Here is a 26,978-nt window from a genome sequence, read left to right on the forward strand (position 1 = left end):
TTGTCCCTGAGTCAGGTTTGTCCAACATTTCGTCCATATGTATTCATGTCATTACATCACACATTATGTATTTAATTGTACAGGTAATAACACAAATATTGTAACGTAAATTTTGAGAAAGGTTTTGAGAAAAATTGGTCCAATCCTTAATACATCGATGACGTTATTGGCTGAAAGTACAGTCGATAGACATCATTGGTCCAATGAGTAATGTTACTGTATAATTTAGCTGTCCAACCACATGATCAGAATTAAAGAGTGCAGCCCGCCCAGGTTTATCAGCCAGTAGTCTTGCGGATACAACTGTCATTTACAGTGGACATGGGGACGGTAGGGAAGCGCCAAAGATTAGGGAATATGTTTAGCTAACTGTATAAATTAAGTTTGTAAAACAACATATATTTAAAGTTATCGACAAAACATGCACAAAGAAGACTTGTTTTAGTGTTCTTCAGGTAAGTTATTGCAGTAGAATTCGCATTTTCAAGATGCGAGATTGCTGCAAAATGAGCTCGAGCAGCATACGAGCTAAAATTAAAGGAAGTTTATCCTCTGTTTTCCAGAAGCGGATATCTTGGCGATTTTTTTCCTGAAAGTGATACGAAGCAGCAGAATGTCAGTTCCCACCAACTCGCTTCAACAACAGTCCACAGTCAGACGTAGCAATGCAGGGTCCCCCAGTTTATCCAACAGCTGCCGTTTGCACCCCATCCGTGCTACCGTGCCCTACCAGCTCCTACGCGGGGGCCAGAGCAGCCCGACACGCTCTCTGCCTCTCTCTGTTGGAGGCAACAATGGACCGACAAATAGCCGCGGGTCATCTCCCCCAAGTGCGACACTGAATCTTGGAGTAAATTGCACTGGCGCCACGAGACAGAGACTGTCTCCTGAAAATAGGGTCTCGCACTCACCTGACCGGAGTCCAAACTCACCCGTTTGTAGAGGTAAAATATTTTTATATTATCCAGCTACCACATGCTACAATGTAGATGTATTCAGGATAAATGCACCATTTTGCTTGCTCTTGGTGATGGTCAAGAGATTGCAGGCCTTTTGTATTCCTGTAATACAGTGTTTGCTATGCATTTTATAGCCTAATAATTTTAAAAAATATTGATGGATTAATGAGACTGACTGGGCCCTATTCAGTCACCTTGACATGGAAAAGGGCCCTAGGTTTCTAAGATAAGTCAAACACATGATTAGGCTTTTTCTGATTTAGGATTCATATAATCAATAATTTGTAAACAAACTCACTAGCATATTGGGTTTTGATTGAATATATGGCCCCAGAGTTACACGAAAGGGGGAAGAAGGCCTTCTACTACAGTACATCACTAATAAGGAAGCTTATAGTGTCCTCTCCTCTTACAAGCCTGCTGCTTCTGGAATATTGACAGAAAGGGGGAGGAGATCATTGGCAGCAAGACATGCTTAAGGGTTGTAAAGGGGCTGTAAGACCCTGAGAATCATTGTTGAACAAACAGTCAGGTTACAGGTGTATGACCTACTCCCTTTCAACTGTACTGTATTGTACACATCGGGAACATAATGTGAGCCCTATGTTATGGAGAATGGAAGTGAGTGGTGTGACATTTCATGTCTATTGGTTCAGCCTGGGCCGTTGTTCCTTTCAGGTGATAAGGAGATGAAGGGTGGACTGAAGGGGAGATGGAAGACTAGACCACTCTAAATCCTGTTTCTGAGACAGGCTCTCCTGCCAAATATTGATGTTGCCACGGGATTGCTGGCCTTCTAGGCAGAGTTCCTCTGTCCAGTGTCTGTGTTCTTTTGCCCATTTTAATATTTTATTGGACAGTCTGAGATATGGCTTTTCCTTTGCAACTCTGCCTAGAAGGCCAGCATCCCGGAGTCGCCTCTTCACTGTTGACATTGAGACTGGTGTTTTGCGGGTACTATTTAATGAAGCTGCCACTTGAGGACTTGTGAAGCATCTGTTTCTCAAACTAGACGCTCTAATGTACTTGTCCTCTTGCTCAGTTGTGCACCGGGGCCTCCCACTCCTCTTTCTATTCTAGTTAGAGCCAGTTTGCGCTGTTCTGTGAAGGGAGTAGTAGTACACAGCGTTGTACGAAATCTTCAGTTTCTTGTCAATTTCTCGCATGGAATAGCCTTCATTTCTCAGAACAAGAATAGACTGATGAGTTTCAGAAGAAAGTTCTTTGTTTTAGGCCATTTTGAGCCTGTAATCGAACCCACAAATGCTGATGCTCCAGATACTCAATTAGTCTAAAGAAGGTCCGTTTTATTGCTTCTTTAATCAGAACAACAGTTTTCAGCTGTGCTAACATAATTGCAAAAGTGTTTTCCAATGATCAGTTAGCTTATCCAAGTTTAGCATTTTAAAAGGCCAACACAACGTGCCATTGGAAAACAGGAGTGATGGTTGCTGATAATGGGCATCTGTTCGCCTATGTAGATATTCCATTCAAAATCATCCGTTTCCAGGTACAATAGTAATTTACAACATTGACAACGTCTACACTGTACACAATTCTGATCAATTTGATGTTATTTTAATGGACAAAAAAATTGCTTTTCTTTCAAAAACAAGGACATTTCTAAGTGACCCACAACTTTTGAATGGTAGTGTAGATGTATTGTTCATCTTTCATTGTCAAACGGAAATATGGAGCTATTTTTATTTGACCGTTTCGTAGAATTGTAGGTTATTTGCAGCAAACACACTGAATGGAATTTGTGGTGAATTTGTGGTTTTATCCTTCGACGCATCTGACAAATTAAGGTTAAACATTGAAGTGGACAATACATTGTGTCCTTGTCAGCCATGCAGCTTTGTGATTGGAACATTGGAGAAGTAAACTAGTGGACATCTTCCTTTCAGTCAGTCAGTGTGTTCATTCGCATCACTCATCTGAGCTAGTGTGGTGGGGGAAGGGTTGCAAGAACTACAGGCCAGGGTGAAGGCCATGGAAGAGGGTGACATTCCACCACATGATCCTTAGGTTCACACTATAACATCATCCCCACACCAGGCCGTCCCAATGGTCTCAACAAAGAAACTCCCCCTCCCTCACAAAGTGCCAGCTGTGCTGAAATGGCCTGCCTCATTGTCACACGTCCCCAAACTGCAGAGTAAGAGTAAATTGGAAAACAAGCTTGTTGTTAAACCTAGAACCCAGCCCAAAATCTGTCAACTTTGGTAGAAAGTTCACTATTTTTGAAAAGGTTGATTAGAAAATAGGGAGAGGGACCGTATGCATACTAAAAGCCAGGAAAGGATCTGACTTTATTTTGCTCTTGAGAGCCTAAATTTAGAAAAGTGGAGAGACAGTGGAAAATCACTTGGGCAAAATTTGCATGCTGTGTTTGGAGAACTTTGGCTAGAACAATATTGATGGAAATCCACTCCCCTTTCCTCAGATAGTTTACCCTAGGTTATTGGGTTTACTTACTTAGCCAACATATTTTGGTTGATATGCTCAGACTTGGCTGATCATCTAGGCTTTAGAGCCTAGGTGGTGTGTAGTGGTATCGAAAAGGATCACTGCATATGCACTTAGACAAGGAACAGATTTAATGAAGAATGTGTACCCTGGTCACCTGCTTCACCCCTCAGGAGCTCTTTGATATGGAAAACAAGGAGCTCTCATTGACTTTCAACAATCACAAAGCATAATACTGCTTACTAGCCTATTCTTTCATTCATTTCCTCCTTCATGTCTCCCTTCTTTAGAAAAACAGGGCATTTCTGTGTTTGGGTCTTTACTGTAAGTTACTGCAGGAGGAATGTTGAGTGAATGCAGGCCATATTGATGTTAATTATGGTGTGGTTGTTTATGAGTTCTTATGTGGGTGGTGTGTGTTTAACTACTTTGGCTGAGAGAATGCAGCTCCCATGACATCAGACTGAGCTTCAACACAGCCAGATTAGTTAGGCCTAGTATATATCACGGTAGAGCAATGATAGTCAATGAGGTTAGCAATAGAGACGTTTATGGAAAACAACAAGACGTTCCTGGCCAATTGTTCAGTATGTCAGTGTGGGTGTGTCCTATCCTGACCCTTGCTCTCCCCTCGCTCATGTAGGAGAGAGGTCCAAACTGCAGGTGCGTAGCTCCAGTGCTATCCGGCGGACATCTTCCCTGGACGCCATTATGGGGCCGTACCTCGCAGGCCAGTGGCCTCGTGACTCCCACGGACCCTACCCTTCCTGCATGAAAGACAAAGCCACACAGGTAACTGTAGGCCAAAGGACCCATAAAAGCTAATGATGCACATCATAATAATTTCTTTAAAAGCATATGTTTTCTAAATAAAATTTATATTCAGAAAAACACATACTGGGTTTATTTTGACTACAATTTTCCTGGGTAGCAGCCCACACGTCAGCACTATTCTGGTCAACGTGATTGAGAGTTCAATGCAGTTTGAGAATGGGCAGATTTGTGGTTATGAACCCATATTGAATATGTATGATGATTGCAGGGCCATTGACCATGGCCGTGCTGTCCGTCCTAATAGAATCCTTTCATGTGGCTGAATGAGCGCCGCCCAGCCTCATTTACATGGCTTCTTCCCTTTAACCCTTCATTCACCTTGGGGCTCTTTGTTTAGTCTTTGGAAGTGGTGAGTGGGCCTCCAGGTTCAAGTAGCTACATATAGAATCAACGTTCCCCTAATGATGGTGTGGACTGCTTCACTTAAACCACTTTGATTAGGAAAAGCCCAAACTCCCCAAGTACAGTCACAGACTAGCTACTTCCTGTTAACAAGATCTCCCAATACCTCAAATCGCCTGTAACACTGCATCAGCAAAAACCCTGGGACAAAAAGTCTTTGTTGTAGCACACAATCTAGAGACGGGCTCTTTTCAGAGCTGTAATGCAGCTCTCTGTGGAGGTGAAGTTGTTTGCACCTGTCCCTCAGGCGATGGTTGGGGTTAGGAGAGGAATCCCACTGCTTACCACCTGGCCCTCGTGGCTGGCCCGTCTGCCTTTGTGTGGGAGTGAGGAGCGGAGGGCCATACATATGCTAATCACTGTTCCGGGATAGATCTGTCTGCCCTAGACCCTGTGGTTACAGAACACAGAGAATGTCTGTATGAAGATTAAACAGACAGACAGACACACGCACACAGGCACACATACATGGGCACACAGACAGACAGACAAACAGAGTGCAATGATTTAGTCTGGTGTGTGTTTGCGCACACATACACATGCACACACACCAGACTAAAGACTGACTTAATCTTAGTTTTTAGAATTGTGTTACACAGGCAGGATGTGGACGGTCTATTATCGATGACAATCAACTCAGCATGTTTTACTTGAGTTGTCTAAAGTGAGCAGTTATGCATTACAACTCTTTCCATGTTCTTCAAGCAGCTTAAATCCATAATAAGCGTTTAGTCAAATATATTTATCTATTCTCGAAAATGTTCCTCATGTTTTAGACGTGCATACTGTAAGATGGCTGTAGATGAGAATACCAACAAGGTCACAGAACCAGAACGTAATGCCCTCATCAACTCAAATCAGACCAAATGATAGCAGTGGCATTCTATACTCTTGCCTCAGCATGTAAACTAAACAGACCAACTTGAATGCCATTGTAAATCCATTGACATTCAGTATCCCTGCTGGGAAATCAAACAGGATTTTAAGTGGGGTGAGAATAATTTAACATGGGCTGTAGACTGTGAAAGTAAATTACCAGAGTATTATCTGGCACGACACATGGCACACAACCCCACAAAACACACAAGGCAGGCCGGGAAGTGAAAAAACTAAGTCGATGAAAGAGCCTTGAGATAAACATAGCTGGGAGCTCTGTGAACAAATCAAATCAAGTGTTATTGGTCACATACACATGGTTAGCAGATGTTAATGTGAGTGTAGTGAAATGCTTGTGCAAGATGCAGTAGATGGTATAGAGTACAGTGTACATACATATGAGATGAGTAATGTAGGGTATGTAAACATTATATAAAGTGGCATTGTTTAAAGTGACTAGTGATACATTTATTACATCAAATTTTTTATTATTAAAGTGGCTTGAGATTTGAGTCAGTACGTTGGCAGCAGCCACTCAATGTTAGTGATGTCTGATGGCCTTGCGATAGAAGCTGTTTTTCAGTCTCAGCTTTGATGCACCTGTACTGACCTCGCCTTCTGGATGATAGCGGGGTGAACAGGCAGTAGCTCGGGTGGTTGTTGTCCTTGATTATCTTTTTGGCCTTCCTGTGACATCAGGTGGTGTAGGTGTCCTTTGTGAGTGTTTTTGGTGAAAAGCCACATTTCTTCAGCCTCCTGAGGTTGAAGAGGCACTGTTGCGTCTTCTCCACCACGCTGTCTGTGTGGGTGGACCGTTTCAGTTTGTCTGTGATGTGTACGCCGAGGAACTTATAACTTTCCACCTTCTCCACTACTGTCCTGTCGATGTGGATAGGGGGGTGCTCCTGCTGTTTCCTGAAGTCCACGATCATCTCCTTTGTTTTGTTGCCGATATTTACCTGACACCACACTCAGAGGGCCCTCACCTCTTCCCTGTAGGCCATCTTGTCGTTGTTGGTAACCAGGCCTACCACTGTAGTGTCGTCTGCAAACTTGATGATTGAGTTGGAGGCGTGCATGGCCACGCAGTCATGGGTGAACAGGGAGTACAGGAGAGGGCTGAGAATGCACCCTTGTGGGGCCCCAGTGTTGAGGATCAGCGGGGTGGAGATGTTGTTTCCTACCCTCACCACCTGGGGGCAGCCCATCAGAAAGTCCAGGACCCAGTTGCACAGGGTGGGGTCGAGACCCAGGGTCTCAAGCTTAATGACGAGTTTGGAGGGTACTGTGGTGTTACATTTTTTTTTTTGACATTTTATTTAACTAGGCAAGTAAGTTAAGAACACATTCTTATTTTAAATGACGGCCTAGGAACTGTGGGTTAACTGCTTTGTTCATGGGCAGAACGACAGATTTTTACCTTGTCAGCTTGGGGATTCCAATGCTCTAACCACTAGGCTTCCTCCTGCCTAATGCTGAGCTGTAATCAATGAACAGCATTCTTACATAGGTATTCTTCTTGTCCAGATGGGTTAGGGCAGTGTACAGTGTGATTGCGTCGTATGTGGACCTATTGAGGCGGTAAGCAAATTGGAGTGGGTCAAGGGTGTCAGGTAGGGTGGAGGTGATATGGTCCTTGACTAGTCTCTCAAAGCACTTCATGATGACTGAAGTGAGTGCTTCGGGACGATAGTAGTTTAGCTCAGTTACCTTAGCTTTCTTGGGAACAGGAACAATGGTGGCTCTCTTGAAGCATGTGGGAACAGCAGACTGGGATAGGGATGGATTGAATATGTCCGTAAACACACCAGCCAGCTGGTCTGCGCATGCTCTGAAGACGCGGCTAGCGATGCCGTCTGGGCCGGCAGCCTTGCGAGGGTTAACACGTTTAAATGTTTTACTCACGCTGGCTGCGGTGAAGATGAGCCCGCAGGTTTTGGTAGCGTGCCGTGTCAGTGGCACTGTATTGTCCTCAAAGTGAGCAAAGAAGTTGTTTAGTTTGTCTGGCAGCAAGACGTCGGTGTCTGCGACGGGACTGGTTTTCTTTTTATAATCCGTGATTGACGGGGGGGGGGGGGATATACATGGCTGTGATTATAATCGAAGAGAATTCTCTTGGTAGATAATGCTGTCGGCATTTGATCGTAAGGAATTCTAGGTCAGGTGAACAAAAGGACTTGAGTTCCTGTATGTTGTTATGATTAACGAGTTAAGGTGTGATCATAAGGCATACACCCCCCGCCATTCTTCTTACCAGAGAGATGTTTGTTTCTGTCGGCACGGTGCATGAAGAAAACGGGTGGTTGTACCGACTCTGATAACGTATCTCGAGTGAGCCATGTTTCCGTGTAACATTCTCTGTTTCAATCTCTGAAGGCAACCCTTGCTCGAATTTCGTCTATCTTGTTGTCAAGAGACAGAACATTAGCGAGTAGTATACTTGGGAGGGGTGAGCGATGTGCCCGTCTACAGAGCCTGACCAGAAGACCGCTCCATCTGCCCCTTCTGTTGTGCTGTTGTTTTGGGTCGTCTACTGAGATCCAAACCATTGTCCTGGGTGGTGGTCCAAACAGAGGATCCACTTCGGGAAAGTTGTATTCCTGGTTGTAATGTTGGGAAGTTGACGTTGCTCTTATGGTCAATAGTTCTTCCCGGCTGTATGTAATAAGACTTAAGATTTCCTGGGGAAACAGTGTAAGAATTAATACATAAAAAAAAACAAAATAGTGCATAGTTTCCTAAGAATGTGAAGCGCGGCGACCAACTCTGTCGGCGCCTTTACACTGTTGCAGACACTTAATTTGTTATAAAAAAATAAACATTTCACTTGTTATTACAATGATGATGGAGATAAGTAGCCTATGGTGTAAGCATTGCTATGTTTTTGTACCCTTTTTACTATTTGCTGAAGGGCAGGCTTTAGTAGAACCGGAGAACTAGGCTAAAATGTTTTAATACCCATATTACTTAACATCTCAATATAACTTTTTGCAGTTAGCACTTAGCATTGGAAACATTCCTTTCACTATTCATTCAGCCCTCAATGTTTGGCTCTAGCATCAAACACCACAGCAATACCATAGTCATGTACAAAAACATATCTGCCATCCAGCATAGTGGCCTCTTTATTGGAGCACAAGCACCCGTTTAAACGGTTTGTCCTTTCTGAAGAGCAATGTGCCAGTAGCCATAATGCTTCACTAGTGTTCTTCATATTACATATCATAAAGTGGGTCTTTTGTGTCACGTTGTGCATTAAAGAGGATGTTTTGTTTTTCGACAAGGGTCAAACGTAAGGCAGTACGAGGACATTGACATTTAAGATTCTTCACTTTACTGTACTGACCACGACTCCTTGGAGGACCAATGTCACTGTTGATATGCATAATCAAGGGGATGTGCATCATGGTTGCATACATGTTTTTGAAACATCCTGTCTCTTTTTTTGCATATGTTTTACATAAGTTAACCATTTCATTATTTATGTAAAGGTTGCATTCTTGTAGACACTAGAGCACTTTTCTTTATCTGCTGTAGTGGAGAAAGAGCAGCCATTTCCCACAGACTTACCAGCTAGTATGTACAGTGCCTTGCGAAAGTATTCGGCCCCCTTGAACTTTGCGACCTTTTGCCACATTTCAGGCTTCAAACATAAAGATATAAAACTGTATTTTTTTGTGAAGAATCAACAACAAGTGGGACACAATCATGAAGTGGAACGACATTTATTGGATATTTCAAACTTTTTTAACAAATCAAAAACTGAAAGATTGGGCGTGCAAAATTATTCAGCCCCCTTAAGTTAATACTTTGTAGCGCCACCTTTTGCTGCGATTACAGCTGTAAGTCGCTTGGGGTATGTCTCTATCAGTTTTGCACATCGAGAGACTGACATTTTTTCCCATTCCTCCTTGCAAAACAGCTCGAGCTCAGTGAGGTTGGATGGAGAGCATTTGTGAACAGCAGTTTTCAGTTCTTTCCACAGATTCTCGATTGGATTCAGGTCTGGACTTTGACTTGGCCATTCTAACACCTGGATATGTTTATTTTTGAACCATTCCATTGTAGATTTTGCTTTATGTTTTGGATCATTGTCTTGTTGGAAGACAAATCTCCGTCCCAGTCTCAGGTCTTTTGCAGACTCCATCAGGTTTTCTTCCAGAATGGTCCTGTATTTGGCTCCATCCATCTTCCCATCAATTTGAACCATCTTCCCTGTCCCTGCTGAAGAAAAGCAGGCCCAAACCATGATGCTGCCACCACCATGTTTGACAGCGGGGATGGTGTGTTCAGCTGTGTTGCTTTTACGCCAAACATAACGTTTTGCATTGTTGCCAAAAAGTTCAATTTTGGTTTCATCTGACCAGAGCACCTTCTTCCACATGTTTGGTGTGTCTCCCAGGTGGCTTGTGGCAAACTTTAAACGACACTTTTTATGGATATCTTTAAGAAATGGCTTTCTTCTTGCCACTCTTCCATAAAGGCCAGATTTGTGCAATATACGACTGATTGTTGTCCTATGGACAGAGTCTCCCACCTCAGCTGTAGATCTCTGCAGTTCATCCAGAGTGATCATGGGCCTCTTGGCTGCATCTCTGATCAGTCTTCTCCTTGTATGAGCTGAAAGTTTAGAGGGACGGCCAGGTCTTGGTAGATTTGCAGTGGTCTGATACTCCTTCCATTTCAATATTATCGCTTGCACAGTGCTCCTTGGGATGTTTAAAGCTTGGGAAATATTTTTGTATCCAAATCCGGCTTTAAACTTCTTCACAACAGTATCTCGGACCTGCCTGGTGTGTTCCTTGTTCTTCATGATGCTCTCTGCGCTTTTAACGGACCTCTGAGACTATCACAGTGCAGGTGCATTTATACGGAGACTTGATTACACACAGGTGGATTGTATTTATCATCATTAGTCATTTAGGTCAACATTGGATCATTCAGAGATCCTCACTGAACTTCTGGAGAGAGTTTGCTGCACTGAAAGTAAAGGGGCTGAATAATTTTGCACGCCCAATTTTTCAGTTTTTGATTTGTTAAAAAAGTTTGAAATATCCAATAAATGTCGTTCCACTTCATGATTGTGTCCCACTTGTTGTTGATTCTTCACAAAAAAATACAGTTTTATATCTTTATGTTTGAAGCCTGAAATGTGGCAAAAGGTTGCAAAGTTCAAGGGGGGCGAATACTTTCGCAAGGCACTGTAGTATGTCAGTCACCAACCACAAAGTAGCCTTTGGCAGTCTGTCCTAATGTGGATTGTCATTAAAACGGTAAGGATACAACTTTAAGTAGTAGCTATCACACATGTTATTACTGTTTTGTGCTTCTGGTGAGATGCAGCCATCTTTATCCTGCAAATACAATTTTTGACTCGTTTGACTGTTTCCAGATGTGTGCATCTCTGGCGACGGTACAGGGGTGATGATTGCTGTCACCCACCTCTCTTGTCTCTCAGTCTTCCTGAATTCCATACAAATGATGGGGACTGATGTGGGTGTATTTGTTTATCCACTGCTTAGAGTATGCATATTTATATGTGTGTGTGTGTGTGTGTGATTCAGACATCTGGTCTGTGGATAGAGGAGGCTGGAGGGGAGCAGGGAAGCCCACACCAGCGGTCAGCTTCCTGGGGTAGTGCAGACCATCTGAAAGAGGTAGGTGCCACTCTCAACCTTCCTAGCAAATACAGCCTAGCCTGCACACTCTCTGCATGACCTATGTCCCTAGTCAAAACAACTGTACAGAGCGCTATCCTATTATTTGTAATCCAATACTGTAACCAATGTCAACACCATAACTCTCTGAGGAGTTGAGTGTTAGACCAGAATAGCTGGTCTGTCACAAAACATCCAGCGAGAGTTGTATTGTTGACATTATTGGATCTGCGCTGTATGTGCATAGTCAACTAAACTTCCAACAAGTTTTTGTCAGGGCTTTGAGGTTCAGCCATTACTTGAAATGTGTTTTATTTGTCAGGATACGAGGTTCAGTTAAATATTACTCTCCTGAAGGTTGGTTTCCGTGCGCGTAGCCTGGCTGAGTTAGTGGCTAGTTGGAGACCACATTGAGCTATTAGTTCTCTAGTGCTTCCAGACCACAGTCTTTATTTAACCTTCCTTTCCCTCTGTAGTCTAGTCCGTCGCATCTCGTTGGGCCTGGTTGTTTTGAGAGGGGGAGCAGGCACTGAACTTGTCTGCAGGGTGTAACAGCCATATCATTTCCCTCTCAGCTTGGCCTTGTTGATACTCTAGTGACAAGGATGAACCTTATCTAACTCCATAAAGGCCTAGTCCTCCTGCAAACAACCCATATATAAGCGTGTTACAGTCTGCTGGCTTTTGCTCAAGAGCAACACAGCAAAACAGTTGTATTGAGGCTTTTGAAGTGGACTGACTTACATAAGATATGCCTGTTGTTAGATGAGCGATAAACACTAAATGGATGGAATGTTCTCTCACTATGTTGAGATGTTTCTTTTTTTTCTTGACATGATTATGATGATATGCTATTGTATTGTATGTACATGTAGTAACATATTGCAACATATAGTACATGTTTCTAAAGATACTAATAATCTAAGTCGCCCATTGTAGCATATAAAAGTAGCAATAGGTACATTTGGATTTGACATATGGTCTTACATATTGTCAATGAAATGTATTATTTTAGCTGACCCAGTCATATGTAGCCAAAGGCCAAATCCTCTCACCCAACAGTGAGTGGTACTATACAGTAAGAAGGTGTATTAAAATCTTATCCTACAAGGTCCGGATTTTCTGTTCTTCCTGATAATGAATTGCACCCATCTGATGTCCCAGGTCTAAATCAGTCCCTGATTATAGGGGAACAAAAAAACACATTGGAACTCGCTTCAAGGTCCAGAGTTGAGTTTCAAGGCAGTAGAGTATCGCAACATTGTTTTGGGGGATTTTATATCGATACTGTTGACTCGAAGTATTGATTTAAAAAAGACAAGATAGTGTTAGCTAGCGTAGTCAGGTGTACCTGGCCCAAACCTCTAGTATTTATCATCCTATAGCTAGTTCTTCATTTTTTTCTTGGTTTTAAATGGTGAACCAACTTGTTTTGAGCACTTTTACCTCCAAAACGGATTTTGTCATGGGTTTCTCTTATCCGTCTGCAGCAGACATATTGTATCGCTCACCTAAGTATCGTGATAATATCATATTGTGAGATGCAGCCCTTTAATACTCTAAGCTTTACACTACCCTGTTCTTTCTCATCTTCAGAAACCTCATATGGATTGCCTTGTCACTATTGACTTTTGAGGTTGACCGATTATGATTTTTCAACGCCGATACTGATTATTGGAGGACCAAAAAAAGCTGATACTGATTAATCGGCTGATTTTAAATAAATTAAAAATTAAAAAATTACATTTGTTTTATTTATTTGTAATAATGACAATTACAACAATACTGAATGAACACTTATTTTAACTTAATATAATACATCAATAAAATCAATTTAGCCTCAAATAAATAAACAATGAAACATGATCAATTTGGTTTAAATAATGCAAAAACAAAGTATTGGAGAAGAAAGTAAAAGTGCAATATGTGCCATGTAAGAAAGCTAACGTTTAAGTTTCTTGCTCAGAACATGAGAACATATGAAAGCTGGTGGTTCCTTTTAACATGAGTCTTCAATATTCCCAGGTAAGAAGATTTAGGTTGTAGTTATTATAGGAATTATAGGACTTTCTCTCCAAACGATTTGTATTTCATATACCTTTGACTATTGGATGTTCTTATAGGCACTTTAGTATTGCCAGTGTAACAGTATAGCTTCCTTCCCTCTCCTCGCCGCTACCTGGGCACGAACCAGGAACACATCGACAACAGCCACCCTCGAAGCAGCGTTACCCATGCGTTACCCAAGTCTCAGAGCGAGTGACGTTTGAAACGCTATTAGCGCACACCCCGCTAACTAGCTAGCCATTTCACATCGGTTACACCAGCCTAATCTCGGGAGTTGATAGGCTTGAAGTCATAAAGCTACTGGCAAAACGCACAAAAGTGCTGTTTGATTGAATGCTTACGAGCCTGCTGGTGCCTACCATCACTCAGTCAGACTGTTCTATCAAATCATAGACTTAATTATAACATAATAACACACCGAAATACGAGCCGTAGGTCATTAATATGGTCGAATCCGGAAACTATCATTTCGAAAACAAAACGTTTATTCTTTCAGTGAAATACGGAACCGTTCTGTATTTTATCTAACGGCTGGCATCCCGAAGTCTAAATATTGCTGTTACATTGCACTACCTTCAATGTTATGTCATAATTACATACAATTCTGGCAAATCAGTTCCCAATGAGCCAGGCAGCCCAAACTGTTGCATATACCCTGACTGCGTGCAATGAACGCAAGAGAAGTGACACAATTTCACCTGGTTAATATTGCCTGCTAATCTTTCTTTTTTTTATTTTTTAAACTAGTAATATCATCAACCATGTATAGTTGTAACTAGTGATTATGATTGACTGATTGTTTTTACAAGATAAGTTTAATGCTAGCTAGCAACTTACCTTGGCTTCTTACTGCATTCGTGTAACAGGCAGGCTCCTCGTGAGGCAGGTGGTTAGAGCGTTGGACTAGTTAACCGTAAGGTTGCAAGATTGAATCCCTGAGCTGACAAGGTAAAAATCTGTCGTTCTGCCCCTGAACAAGGCAGTTAACCCACCGTTCCTAGGCCGTCATTGAAAATAAGAATGTGTCCTTAACTGACTTGCCTCGTTAAATAAAGATGTCAAAAAAATTCTAATTGGCAAAGTCGGCGTCCAAAAATACCGATTTCCATTTGTTATGAAAACTTGAAATCGGCCATTCCGATTAATCGGTCGACCTCTAATTGACTCCTATCATGTACTCTCAAAGCAAGTCAATCCAGGCTAACCACACTGTACTGTTATATAAAACCCTCTATGAATGACATGGTACTGTTCTATAATAACCTACATGGATATAATGGTACTGTTCTATAATAACCTACATAGATATAATGGTACTGTTCTATAATAACCTACATGGATATAATAGTACTGTTCTATAATAACCTACATGGATATAATAGTACTATTCTATAATAACCTACATGGATATAATGGTACTGTACTATAGTAACCTACATGGATATAATGGTACTGTTCTATAATAACCTACATGGATATAATGGTACTGTACTATAGTAACCTACATGGATATAATAGTACTGTTCTATAGTAACCTACATGGATATAATGGTACTGTTCTATAGTAACCTACATGGATATAATGGTACTGTTCTATAATAACCTACATGGATATAATGGTACTGTTCTATAATAACCTACATGGATATAATGGTACTGTTCTATAGTAACCTACATGGATATAATGGTACTGGTCTATAATAACCTACATGGATATAATGGTACTGTTCTATAGTAACCTACATGGATATAATGGTACTGTTCTATAATAACCTGTATGAATGACATGGTACTGTTCTATAATAACCTACATGGATATAATGGTACTATTCTATAGTAACCTACATGGATATAATGGTACTGTTCTATAGTAACCTACATGGATATAATGGTACTATTCTATAGTAACCTACATGGATATAATGGTACTGTTCTATAGTAACCTACATGGATATAATGGTACTGTTCTATAATAACCTACATGGATATAATGGTACTGTTCTATAGTAACCTACATGGATATAATAGTACTGTTCTATAATAACCTGTATGGATATAATGGTACTGTTCTATAATAACCTACATGGATAGAATGGTACTGTACTATAGTAACCTAAATGGATATAATGGTACTGTTCTATAGTAACCTACATGGATATAATGGTACTGTTCTATAGTAACCTGTATGGATGACATGATGCTGTACTATAATAACATGTATGAATGACTTGGTACTGTTCTATAATAACCTACATGGATGACATGATACTTTACTATAATAACCTGTATGAATGACATGGTACTGTTCTATAATAACCTACATGGATATAATGGTACTATTCTATAATAACCTACATGGATGACATGGTACTGTACTATAATAACCTACATGGATGACATGGTACTGTTCTATAGTAACCTACATGGATATAATGGTACTGTTCTATAATAACCTACATGGATATAATGGTACTGTTCTATAATAACCTACATGGATGTAATGGTACTGTTCTATAGTAACCTACATGGATATAATGGTACTGTTCTATAGTAACCTACATGGATATAATGGTACTGTTCTATAATAACCTGTATGGATGACATGATACTGTTCTATAGTAACCTACATGGATATAATGGTACTGTTCTATAGTAACCTACATGGATATAATGGTACTATTCTATAATAACCTGTATGGATGACATGCAGGGAAGGGCATCCTATAGAGTAGACATACTCTTTCTGTGTACTGTATAGCCAGGATTATAAGATCAGCATTAAAAGACCTCGCCTTAGTCTGCATTATAGAACTGATTATGTTATGATTATATAACCAGTACAGAAACATAATAACCCTTTGACTTCACTTATGATTATCCCTTACATATTGCTTTGTACCTTTTCTAAAGGCATATTCTATTGAATTATACCTCAAATATAGCCTGGTGGTCCAGTCTATTTGTGCTTTAGCCACCTCTCTGCCATGTATGGCATGAAACAATAGAAGTGTTGGCTACACAGCACATGCAGTACATTCAAGGCTACCTTGAATGTCCATTGAGAACCATTCATTTTCTCTGAGGTAAACCCACTGTCTTTCTCCAGCAGATTGCTAAACTCAGGCTGCAGCTCCAGCGCAGTAAACAGGTCAGCCGCCAGAGCAAAGACCGAGATCAACAGCTGGGACTACACACCAGCACCACATGCCATCCCCAGGTGAGTTATACCTTATTGCTGCCTCCCTGTGTCTGCCACCCAGATAACAGGGCAAGGTATGGTATCTACCCCAATGCTATATCCACAGTGGCAGTGTCACCATACCATGTACAACCTTAAATAAATGCAGTTCTTATTATGGATAATACTTGATTGTAAATGTATAGACTAGGGTTTTGGTAGCCTGGGTGCCAGGCTGTTTCTGCTTCAGGCAACATGTCCTTCCAAAACAACAATGTGGGTTTGCTGTAATGCAGAATTGTGCAGCACAATTCAAGCAATTGTTCAGGCATGTTTCCTGTCATATGAATGTAGTCAGACCTCTTGTGTTTTTATATATATATATATATATATATATATATATATATATATATATATATTACACACACACAGTGGGGCAAAAAAGTATTTAGTCAGCCACCAATTGTGCAAGTTCTCCCACTTAAAAAGATGAGAGAGGCCTGTAATTATCATCATAGGTACACTTCAACTATGACAGACAAAATGAGAAAGAAAAATCCAGAAAATCACATTGTAGGATTTTTAACCTTTTGTGACTAGGGGGCAGTATTTTCATTTTTGAAAAAAAAAAATGTTCCCGTAGTAAACAGGATATTTTGTCAGGACAAGATGCTAGAATATGCATATAATTGACAGCTTAGGATAGAAAACACTCTAAAGTTTCCAAAACTGTAAAAATATTGTCTGTGAGTATAACAGAACTGATGTTGCAGGCGAAAGCCTGAGAAAAATCCAATCCGGAAGTGCCTCATGTTTTGAAAGCGCTGCGTGTCCCTATTGAGCAGTGAATGGGCTATCAACCAGATTACTCTTTCTCCGTATTCCCGAAGGTGTCTACAGCATTGTGACATAGTTTTACGCATTTATGTTGAAGAATACCCGTAGGCGGCTACATTGCGCAAGTGGTCACCTGACACTCCCAGAGAGATTCTCGCGTAAAATACAGAGATAGCCATTACTCCAATCGGTCCTACTGAAAAACTAATTGTCCCGATGGATATATTATCGAATAGATATTTGAAAAACACCTTGAGGATTGATTATAAACAACGTTTGCCATGTTTCTGTCGATATTATGGAGCTAATTTGGAATATTTTTCGCCGTTTTCGTGACTGCCATTTCCGGCCAATTTCTCAGCCAAACGTGAAGAACAAACGGAGCTATTTCGCCTACAAAAATAATATTTTTGGAACTGGGAGTCTCGTGAGTGAAAACATCCGAAGCTCATCAAAGGTAAACGATTTAATTTGATTGCTTTTCTGATTTTCGTGACCAAGTTACAGTGCCTTGCGAAAGTATTCGGCCCCCTTGAACTTTGCGACCTTTTGCCACATTTCAGGCTTCAAACATAAAGATATAAAACTGTATTTTTTGTGAAGAATCAACAAGTGGGACACAATCATGAAGTGGAACGACATTTATTGGATATTTCAAACTTTTTTAACAAATCAAAAACTGAAAAATTGGGTGTGCAAAATTATTCCGCCACTTTACTTTCAGTGCAGCAAACTCTCTCCAGAAGTTCAGTGAGGATCTCTGAATGATCCAATGTTGACCTAAATGACTAATGATGATAAATACAATCCACCTGTGTGTAATCAAGTCTCCGTATAAATGCACCTGCACTGTGATAGTCTCAGAGGTCCGTTAAAAGCGCAGAGAGCATCATGAAGAACAAGGAACACACCAGGCAGGTCCGAGATACTGTTGTGAAGAAGTTTAAAGCCGGATTTGGATACAAAAATATTTCCCAAGCTTTAAACATCCCAAGGAGCACTGTGCAAGCGATAATATTGAAATGGAAGGAGTATTAGACCACTGCAAATCTACCAAGACCTGGCCGTCCCTCTAAACTTTCAGCTCATACAAGGAGAAGACTGATCAGAGATGCAGCCAAGAGGCCCATGATCACTCTGGATGAACTGCAGAGATCTACAGCTGGGGTGGGAGACTCTGTCCATAGGACAACAATCAGTCGTATATTGCACAAATCTGGCCTTTATGGAAGAGTGGCAAGAAGAAAGCCATTTCTTAAAGATATCCAAAAAAAGTGTTGTTTAAAGTTTGCCACAAGCCACCTGGGAGACACACCAAACATGTGGAAGAAGGTGCTCTGGTCAGATGAAACCAAAATTGAACTTTTTGGCAACAATGCAAAACGTTATGTTTGGCGTAAAAGCAACACAGCTGAACACACCATCCCCACTGTCAAACATGGTGGTGGCAGCATCATGGTTTGGGCCTGCTTTTCTTCAGCAGGGACAGGGAAGATGGTTCAAATTGATGGGAAGATGGATGGAGCCAAATACAGGACCATTCTGGAAGAAACTCCATCAGGTTCTGCAAAAGACCTGAGACTGGGACGGAGATTTGTCTTCCAACAAGACAATGATCCAAAACATAAAGCAAAATCTACAATGGAATGGTTCAAAAATAAACATATCCAGGTGTTAGAATGGCCAAGTCAAAGTCCAGACCTGAATCCAATCGAGAATCTGTGGAAAGAACTGAAAACTGCTGTTCACAAATGCTCTCCATCCAACCTCACTGAGCTCGAGCTGTTTTGCAAGGAGGAATGGGAAAAAATGTCAGTCTCTCGATGTGCAAAACTGATAGAGACATACCCCAAGCGACTTACAGCTGTAATCGCAGCAAAAGGTGGCGCTACAAAGTATTAACTTAAGGGGGCTGAATAATTTTGCACGCCCAATTTTTCAGTTTTTGATTTGTTAAAAAAGTTTGAAATATCCAATAAAAGTCGTTCCACTTCATGATTGTGTCCCACTTGTTGTTGATTCTTCACAAAAAAATACAGTTTTATATCTTTATGTTTGAAGCTTGAAATGTGGCAAAAGGTCGCAAAGTTCAAGGGGGCCGAATACTTTCGCAAGGCACTGTACCTGCTGCTAGCTGGACAAAATTCTATGCTAGGCTATCGATAAACTTATACAAATGCTTGTCTAGCTTTGGCTGTAAAGCCTATTTTAAAAATCTGAGATGACAGGGTGATTAACAAAAGGCTAAGCTGTGTCTCAATATATTTAACTTGTGATTTTCATGAATAGGAATATTTTCTAGTAATATTTATGTCCGTTGCGTTATGCTAATTAGTGTCAGATGATGACAACGGTCCCCTTCACAGGATGGAGTGTCACTAGAGGTTAATGAATTTATTTGCAAATGATATATATATATATGTGTGTTCAAATTTGTTGGCACCCTTACAGCTCATTGAAATATTGCTCAATTCCTCCTGAAAAGTGATGAAATTAAAGCTATTTTATCATATATACCAGCATGCCTTCTGGTATGTCATAGAATAAAGCAAAGAAGCTGTGAAAAGAGATTAATTATTGCCTTTTCTACAAAGATAAACTAAAATGGCCTGGACACATTTGTTGGTACCCCTTAGAAAAGATAATAAATAATTGGATTATAGTGATATTTTAAAATAATTTGTTTCTTTTATTAGTATCACGCGTCTCCAATCTTGTAATTAGTCATTCTGCCTATTTAAATGGAGAAAAGTAGTCAATGTGCTGTTTGGTATCATTGTGTGCACCACACTTAACATGGACCAGAGAAAGCAAAGGAGATCAGAAAGAAAATAGACCAGCATGGTAAAGGTAAAACCTACAAGACCATCTCCAAGCAGCTTGATGTTCCTGTGACAACAGTTGCAAATATTAAGAAGTTTAAGGTCCAGGGAACTGTAGCCAACCTCCCTGGGTGCGGCCGCAAGAGGAAAATCAACCCCAGATTGAACAGAAGGAGAGCGCAAATGGTAGAAAAAGAACCAAGGATAACTGCCAAAGAGATACAAGCTGAGCTCTAAGGTGAAGGTACTTCAGTTTCTGATCGCACCATCCGTCGCTTTTTGAGCGAAAGTGGGCTCCATGAAAGAAGACCCAGGAGGACTCCACTTTTGAAAGAAAAACATAAAAAGCAAGACTGGAATTTGCTAAAATGCATAGTGACAAGCCACAATCCTTCTGGGAGAATGTCCTTTGGACAGATGAGTCAAAACTGGAGCTTTTTGGCAAGTCACATCAGCTCTATGTTCACAGACAAAAATATAAAGCTTTCAAAGAGAAGAACACCATACCTACAGTAAAACATGGAGGAGACTTGTTTATGTTTTGGGGCTGCTTTGCTGCGCCTGGCACAGGGTGCCTTGAATCTGTGCAGGGTACAATGACATCACAAGACTATCAAGGCATTCTGGAGCGAAATGTACTGCCCAGTGTCAAGAAGCTCTGTCTCAGTCGCAGGTCATGGGTCCTCCAACAGGATTGTGACCCAAAACACACAGCTAAAAGCACCCAAGAATGGATAAGAACTACAAACTACAAACTACCTGTTGACAGGTGCAGAAGTCTCATTTTTTAAATTATTTTTTTATTTCACCTTTATTTAACCAGGTAGGCAAGTTGAGAACAAGTTCTCATTTACAATTGCGACCTGGCACTCATTGAGAGCTATAGAGCAATTACTTTTGTCAGTTTCAATTAGAAAATTGTGTATTCATTGTTTTTTGTGGAGGGGTACCAACAAATTTGAGCATGTCTGCATATATATATATATATAGCGTGTGTGTGTGTGTGTGTGTGTGTGTGTGTGTGTGTGTGTGTGTGTGTGTGTGTGTGTGTGTGTGTGTGTTTTATGAAGTGTTTTATTTAAAGAGCTCTAGTCCCTATTCTGACCAGAGACGGAGATGAGGAAGAGGAGGAGACATGTCTGGGCATTCCCAGTTCCCAGTACTTTCTGTGTTTGTGGTTCATTCATTAACAGACACTGAGCAACTGTAAACAAAGCACTGGGAAAAATAACATAACTTTAACATGGCATGACTTTCACCGGTGGTAGATCACAATCTAGCCTATATTATTGTTGACCTCACTTTGTCATTTAACTTAAATTTTAACCTCACATAAATCACATTCTATAGCGATACCATACACTAAAATACTGGGGAGAGCATACAATTGACAATATGTCTTTTTTAAAATGATCATAGAAAAGCTACAAAACATTTCTACCACTTAACAAAATATAGCTGAACCCTTGGTTTGCCATGTTTTCCAGAATAAGGTGGTTTCCACAGCCCTGTCGAACATCCCAGTGCCAAAGTCCCTCATATCGAGAGTGCCTAGCAGTGTGGAGGGCATCAACCACGAGCTGGAGAATGTGTTCATCAGAGAGGACTGGAAGCAGGGAATACAGGTGGACACACACACACTGTATTCACACACGGATTTAAATTGCTGAGAGTTGAGTAGAGCTGTAAATTGTGTGTGAAGTAGGGCAGTAAACCTTGACAGGTTAGCAAAATGGGTCTCCCTGAAGCGTGTGCGTGAGTGCCCGCACGCACCCACACACACACATATTTATGACCTGCAGCGCAGCAAGTCTTCCTCTGCTCAGAATCAGCTGTACCCTACAGCACAAGCAGAAGGGCTCTGAACATTTTCATACAGTATCATACATTATCATCTGCTCTGGTAATCGCTTTTCTGCTTGTCATTCAAATACGTCCACACATACTGGAGTTTACGCGCAGTGTGATAATACTGAAATTAACTGAATGCATTGAATTAACTTATGTATGATAATCAATAACTGTGAATTATATAGTGCCCTGCTGTGGTTCTCGCACTCCTCTCATCCCTTCATCCTGTCCCTCCATCCCCACCTCTGACCTTTCAGGCTTTGGACGTGTTGGATGGCCGCCGCGCCCCCTTTCAGCCTCATCGCTACGGCAATGGCGGTGACACACGTGACACGGACACCCAGGCCCCCTCTAGTGGCGGTTCCAGCCCCTGGGCCTGCCCCTTCACTCCTGACCCCCTCCACTCCCCAGAAGGCAGCCCCTGCTCTGCAGAAGAGCTTGACAAAGGTACTCCATTCAGATGTATTTTTTGGCTTGCATGATCTATTACTGTAGTTCAAGGCACACATTCAACAGTCTCCAGCCATTGCATGTCTCAGGAGCAGAGTATGTGAGCGTAGTTGAGCGGTTGGAAATCCCGCTCACCGCTCCAGCGCTCCATGTCTTTTCCAGCCGCTCCGCTAACAACCGTTCTACGCTCACGGGGAAAAAAACTCCAGTTCCAAATTCGCGCCGTTCATAAAAATCACAATTTAACCAACACCCATCTATTTTTGTGATGAACTGGACCTACCAATTAGTGTTGAAACCAAACCATATGGATTTGAATGTTAAACAGCATATAAAGACTCTAAATAGGTCAGGAGCCTAAGAAGGAACAAAAATGAATTATTTAGGCTATATTATTTCCAGGCTATAGCCTACAAAGAAGTACGTTGTGAAGCATTTGCGAATTCGACACGATAGGCTGGTAGGGACATAAAGCGCACAGCATTTAAACAACATTTTGTTGTATTAAGTCATTATAGTCTGTAAATTGTGCATTTAGGCTGTGACTTACTTCGAATGAAATGCAAATTAAAGGAAAAAGGACTTGTTAGTGCTTTGGAATTCATTTTTAGAAACACGAGTTTGGCCAGTCTGTGGGTTCAGACTCATGCGATGGTGTCTGGAGAGCCAGCTGGCTGGCAGCGGAGTATATCCTCTCCACACTTGCAGAGCCACTGGGGATGCTAAACACTCTTTTGGCCAAGCTGGGCAGAGATGCAGAGTTGTTTTTTAATGTATTTTTATAGGTAGGCCTAAAGGTTTTTAGGCGAAATAACCCAATCAAAACGGAAAGCTCCTTGAACGTGGGAATATGCCAGGCCTATTGGGCCAAAATCAATGATGGCCTATTGTGTAGATAATAGAACAAAAATGAACGAAATTTTTAAAATATCTGATTTTCAGTTTAGAAATACTTTCTACAATGATGCACTTTCTTTTAGCATGTGCATGTAGTAAGTACACATCATACTTTTGGGATAAGTGTCTTTTCAGATTCCACAATGATTCTTTAGTTGTGGACACAACAGCACTACACTCCTTCTCTTGCTATTGGTCCTCATCTTTGTAAGTCACCTTGATTTAGCACTTGTGTGTTCTATCAGTTTCTTTATGAAAATATTTAGTGAACTCCATGACAGTAGCTGAAGCATGGGGTTATTAGCAGCATACAAGTAGACTATAAATGCATGCAGGGGCGGGCATGCCCTGAGCTCGTGAAGTGAGCGCTACTGGAGTGAAATTGGAGCGGGCGAGAAGGCCAGTGCTCCAGCCTTTGGGGAATCTTGCTCCACGCTCCAATCAAATTGGGCATGCTCCGCTCACATACTCTGCTCAGGAGCCTAGTGATCAGGATTCGGTTAATGATAAATGGCTCACGCTATATTAATACTGTGCCGTATTATGTGAATCACATTGTCTTCTACAGGCAACAGCTCTCTAACACACGTTCCCTTATAGGAACATAAGATCACCACACTGACCTGCTTACATGTTTCATTCTGTTTTCAGACAGCGGCTGCGGCTCTCCCCTTCCCAAGTTTGCCACCTCTCCCAAACCCAACAACAGCTACATGTTCAAACGGGAGCCTCCGGAGGGGTGTGAGAGGGTCAAAGTGTTTGAAGAGATGGTGTAAGTCTGAAAATTGGTCTGATAGTGTCCTTATGCTACTGTACAGATGTAGGATCTTCATTTAGTTCTCCTGCAACAGAATGATCAAATTAAGATCCTACATCTGTAGGACTCTCTCACTGTAGGTGTTTCATATACACACTTTGGTATGTGATGATACAAAGATGAAGACATTCTCCCTCACTTTTCCTCCCCAGGTCTGGTGTCTCCAGAGGCTTCCCTCTTTTTTCATGCCCAGACAAAAACAAGGTGAACTTCATCCCCAGGGGCTCCGCCTTCTGTCCCGTCAAACTCCTCTGCTCCTCCCACTTCACCACAACCTCGCCCAGCCCTGGTCTCCATGCAAGAAGCAGCACATGGCCCGAGGACGCCATGACACCCGCTAGTTTCACTACTCTGGCCTCCACTAACTGGAGCTCGTCTATAGGCACAGACATGGTCAGTAGCTCAGACACAGGCGTAGGCACCAACACAAGCACAGAGAACAGCACAGACAGTCTGAGCCCAGACACTAACACAGACACGGGTGAACTGACAAGCACAGCAGTGGTCCCAGGTGGTCTGTCTACAGATCCCTGCTCCACTACACACATCCTTCTTACCAGCTAGTTCTCAGGTACAGTCCAGCTTATGAGCATTAGCCTGGTCCCAGATCAGTTTGAGCTGTCTTGCTAACTCCTATGGTCGCAATGACCATAGTAGGTAGCAAAACAGCACAACAGATCTGGAACCAGGCTAGCTGAGTATGGCTCTTTAATGCAACATTAGCCAGCAAGGAGGGCCTATCCTTACTAACCTAGCCTTCTCTTCTGAAAGGTGTGGCAGGCAAAATCCTCCAGAAAGACTTGTTTTCTTTTCAGAGGGTAGATTCGATTGTTTCATATATTGTGTTCTTTAGCAATCATCAGCTTTATCAAAAATCAATTCAAGAAATTGAGAAAAAAAAAGGGAATTAAGCAATGGGCAAGAGAAACATATTTTATTGAATTTTGAAAATGTTTATCTAACCAGCTTATTTAGCTGTTCTGTGTTGCTAGCCAATATTACAGCATGGATAAGCTTTTTAATATAAAATAAATATCATGCCTGTTTATATTAAAAACCCTATTGGGATGTCCTACAGTTACAATACAATGGTCCACTTTTTCCTGAATGTTTACATTTATTTCAGGTCTCAATCCAGTTTTAAAGACGATCTGAAAGTGACCACACAGCCAGCTACAAAGCACAATGTCCCCACATAGCCTTCTTTCAGGTCCCCTGAATAACCAATCAACTCAGGTCATTTGGAATGTACTACGACTCATGCATGAACTTTGACGTTGTCTTTTATGGTTCATTCATGACATTACTCCTAAGACATTCCATAGTCTTTAGACAAGTGCTGATTCTAATCTTTCAACACGACATATTAAAGGATTGCCATCGATAGAAATAACTTTGTGCATTGGAAATCTGTAAAGATAGTTTCAAGTGCTTAAAGAGACATTCCAGAGGTTATTATATTGTAGCTCCAAGATATCAGCAGTATTACCTTTCAGAGCCTGTTCAATCTCCCTAGTGATGAAATTGATAAATATGAGCTATGACATTTTACCAATAAAATTGATCAAAATAAGGCCTAGATTCAATCGGATTAAGTGTTGACCAGCGTTGTCTTGAGTTTTGGCGGCGTCAGGTGTTACTGCGTTGGAGCTGTCAAATCGGTGAACAAATGCTCCTGTGATCATTGTCACGAAGCCATACTCGTCTCACTCGCGATAGAAGTTCAGAAAGAGAAAGTGTAGGCTATATAGAAATAATGATGCTCAAATTGGAAATCACTAAACAAAATAATGAGCATTTCTATCAGCCTAATCGAGGTTTAGATTACATCTCACAATCCAGTGTTCGAACTTGTAAACAAGGCTACATGGGATTTCTCTCAATGCGTCTCCATGCAGCCAATGGCAATGTCCGCTTTAGGTATAACGCCGGGAGCCGCTTGTGGATTTGACAGCTCTAATGCGGGTGTTGGCTAGTGCGCATCTGATAGAATCTAGCCCTAAAAAAAAATGTTAAGCATCAACAACAACAAAAAATAGCAAAGCCGAAAGTTTTTAAAAAACTAAATAGATAAGCAATCACACACTTATAATTCTGTCAATCAGAATTAACATTGAGGCTAATGAGATTTTCAAAGCACTTAATTCGTGCAATTCCACAGATCTGTTAAAAATAAACTGAGTATCTTAGTGTTGATTTGACGTTCAGTATGGAGTAAAAATTTTCATGAAACTGTACAAGGGCTGGATTCAATCCTTGTCGCGGAAGTAGCGCGGGAACGTCGCCTTTAAATATAAATCGAGCTATAACGTGGACCTCCCCCGATTAAATCCAGTCCATTACGTTAAAACCCCTCGGCTTTAATATAAAAAAATATTTTAAGTAACAACAGGCAAAACCAACATATGCAACACAATCCACTCAAACCTGATGTATATTTTGTCAGTAAAGATGAACGCTGCTCGAATCATACTAACATATTATTTTCAAAGTTCAGCAAGGCTTGCCATGTTCGGCACTAATATTTCATGCCTGTGTATTTGTTTTATATGTAGTCCTTGTTTTTACAATAAAGTAAGCAATAAAATTACACTTGACGCTTGTCTCAATTATTTTTTAAAGCACTAGCTTCACATTATTTTAGATGTTAGTATATTAAGCCCAGGCTTCAACAAGACAGGATTTGGAAGGCTGGTCACGTGAGACTAGGCGCTCGATTCAATCCATATCGCCGAAGTTCAGCACTATAGCACAAATGTATTTAAAGGCAATGTTCCTGCGTTCGATCTCAATCAGAAATGTTATTTTAAGCATGCTATAGCGCTGAACATCTGCGATACGGATTGAATTGAGCCCTAGATC

The 26,978-nt window shown here is 41.2% G+C and overlaps 1 protein-coding gene across 2 annotated transcripts; it reads left to right on the forward strand.

Moving 5' to 3' along the window:
• The first annotated feature begins 280 nt into the window (after positions 1-280).
• Positions 281-26,704, forward strand: LOC110488114 (glucocorticoid-induced transcript 1 protein). 2 transcript variants are annotated; one of them, XM_021560149.3, is made up of 9 exons: positions 281-455; positions 564-944; positions 4,072-4,220; positions 11,105-11,197; positions 16,374-16,481; positions 21,589-21,726; positions 22,210-22,399; positions 23,951-24,071; positions 24,269-26,704. In XM_021560149.3, exons 2-9 carry the CDS (start codon positions 614-616, stop codon positions 24,678-24,680), a joined length of 1,542 nt encoding a protein of 513 aa, XP_021415824.3. In that variant the 5' UTR covers positions 281-455; positions 564-613; the 3' UTR covers positions 24,681-26,704. The 2 variants fall into 2 exon arrangements, with proteins under 2 accessions (XP_021415824.3, XP_021415818.3); XM_021560143.3 differs by having other exon boundaries at positions 288-455; positions 16,371-16,481.
• Positions 26,705-26,978: the final 274 nt, after the last annotated feature.

Source organism: Oncorhynchus mykiss, chromosome 2, assembly GCF_057628025.1.
Source record: "Oncorhynchus mykiss isolate SJ-2025 chromosome 2, ASM5762802v1, whole genome shotgun sequence".
Taxonomy (NCBI): domain Eukaryota; kingdom Metazoa; phylum Chordata; class Actinopteri; order Salmoniformes; family Salmonidae; genus Oncorhynchus; species Oncorhynchus mykiss.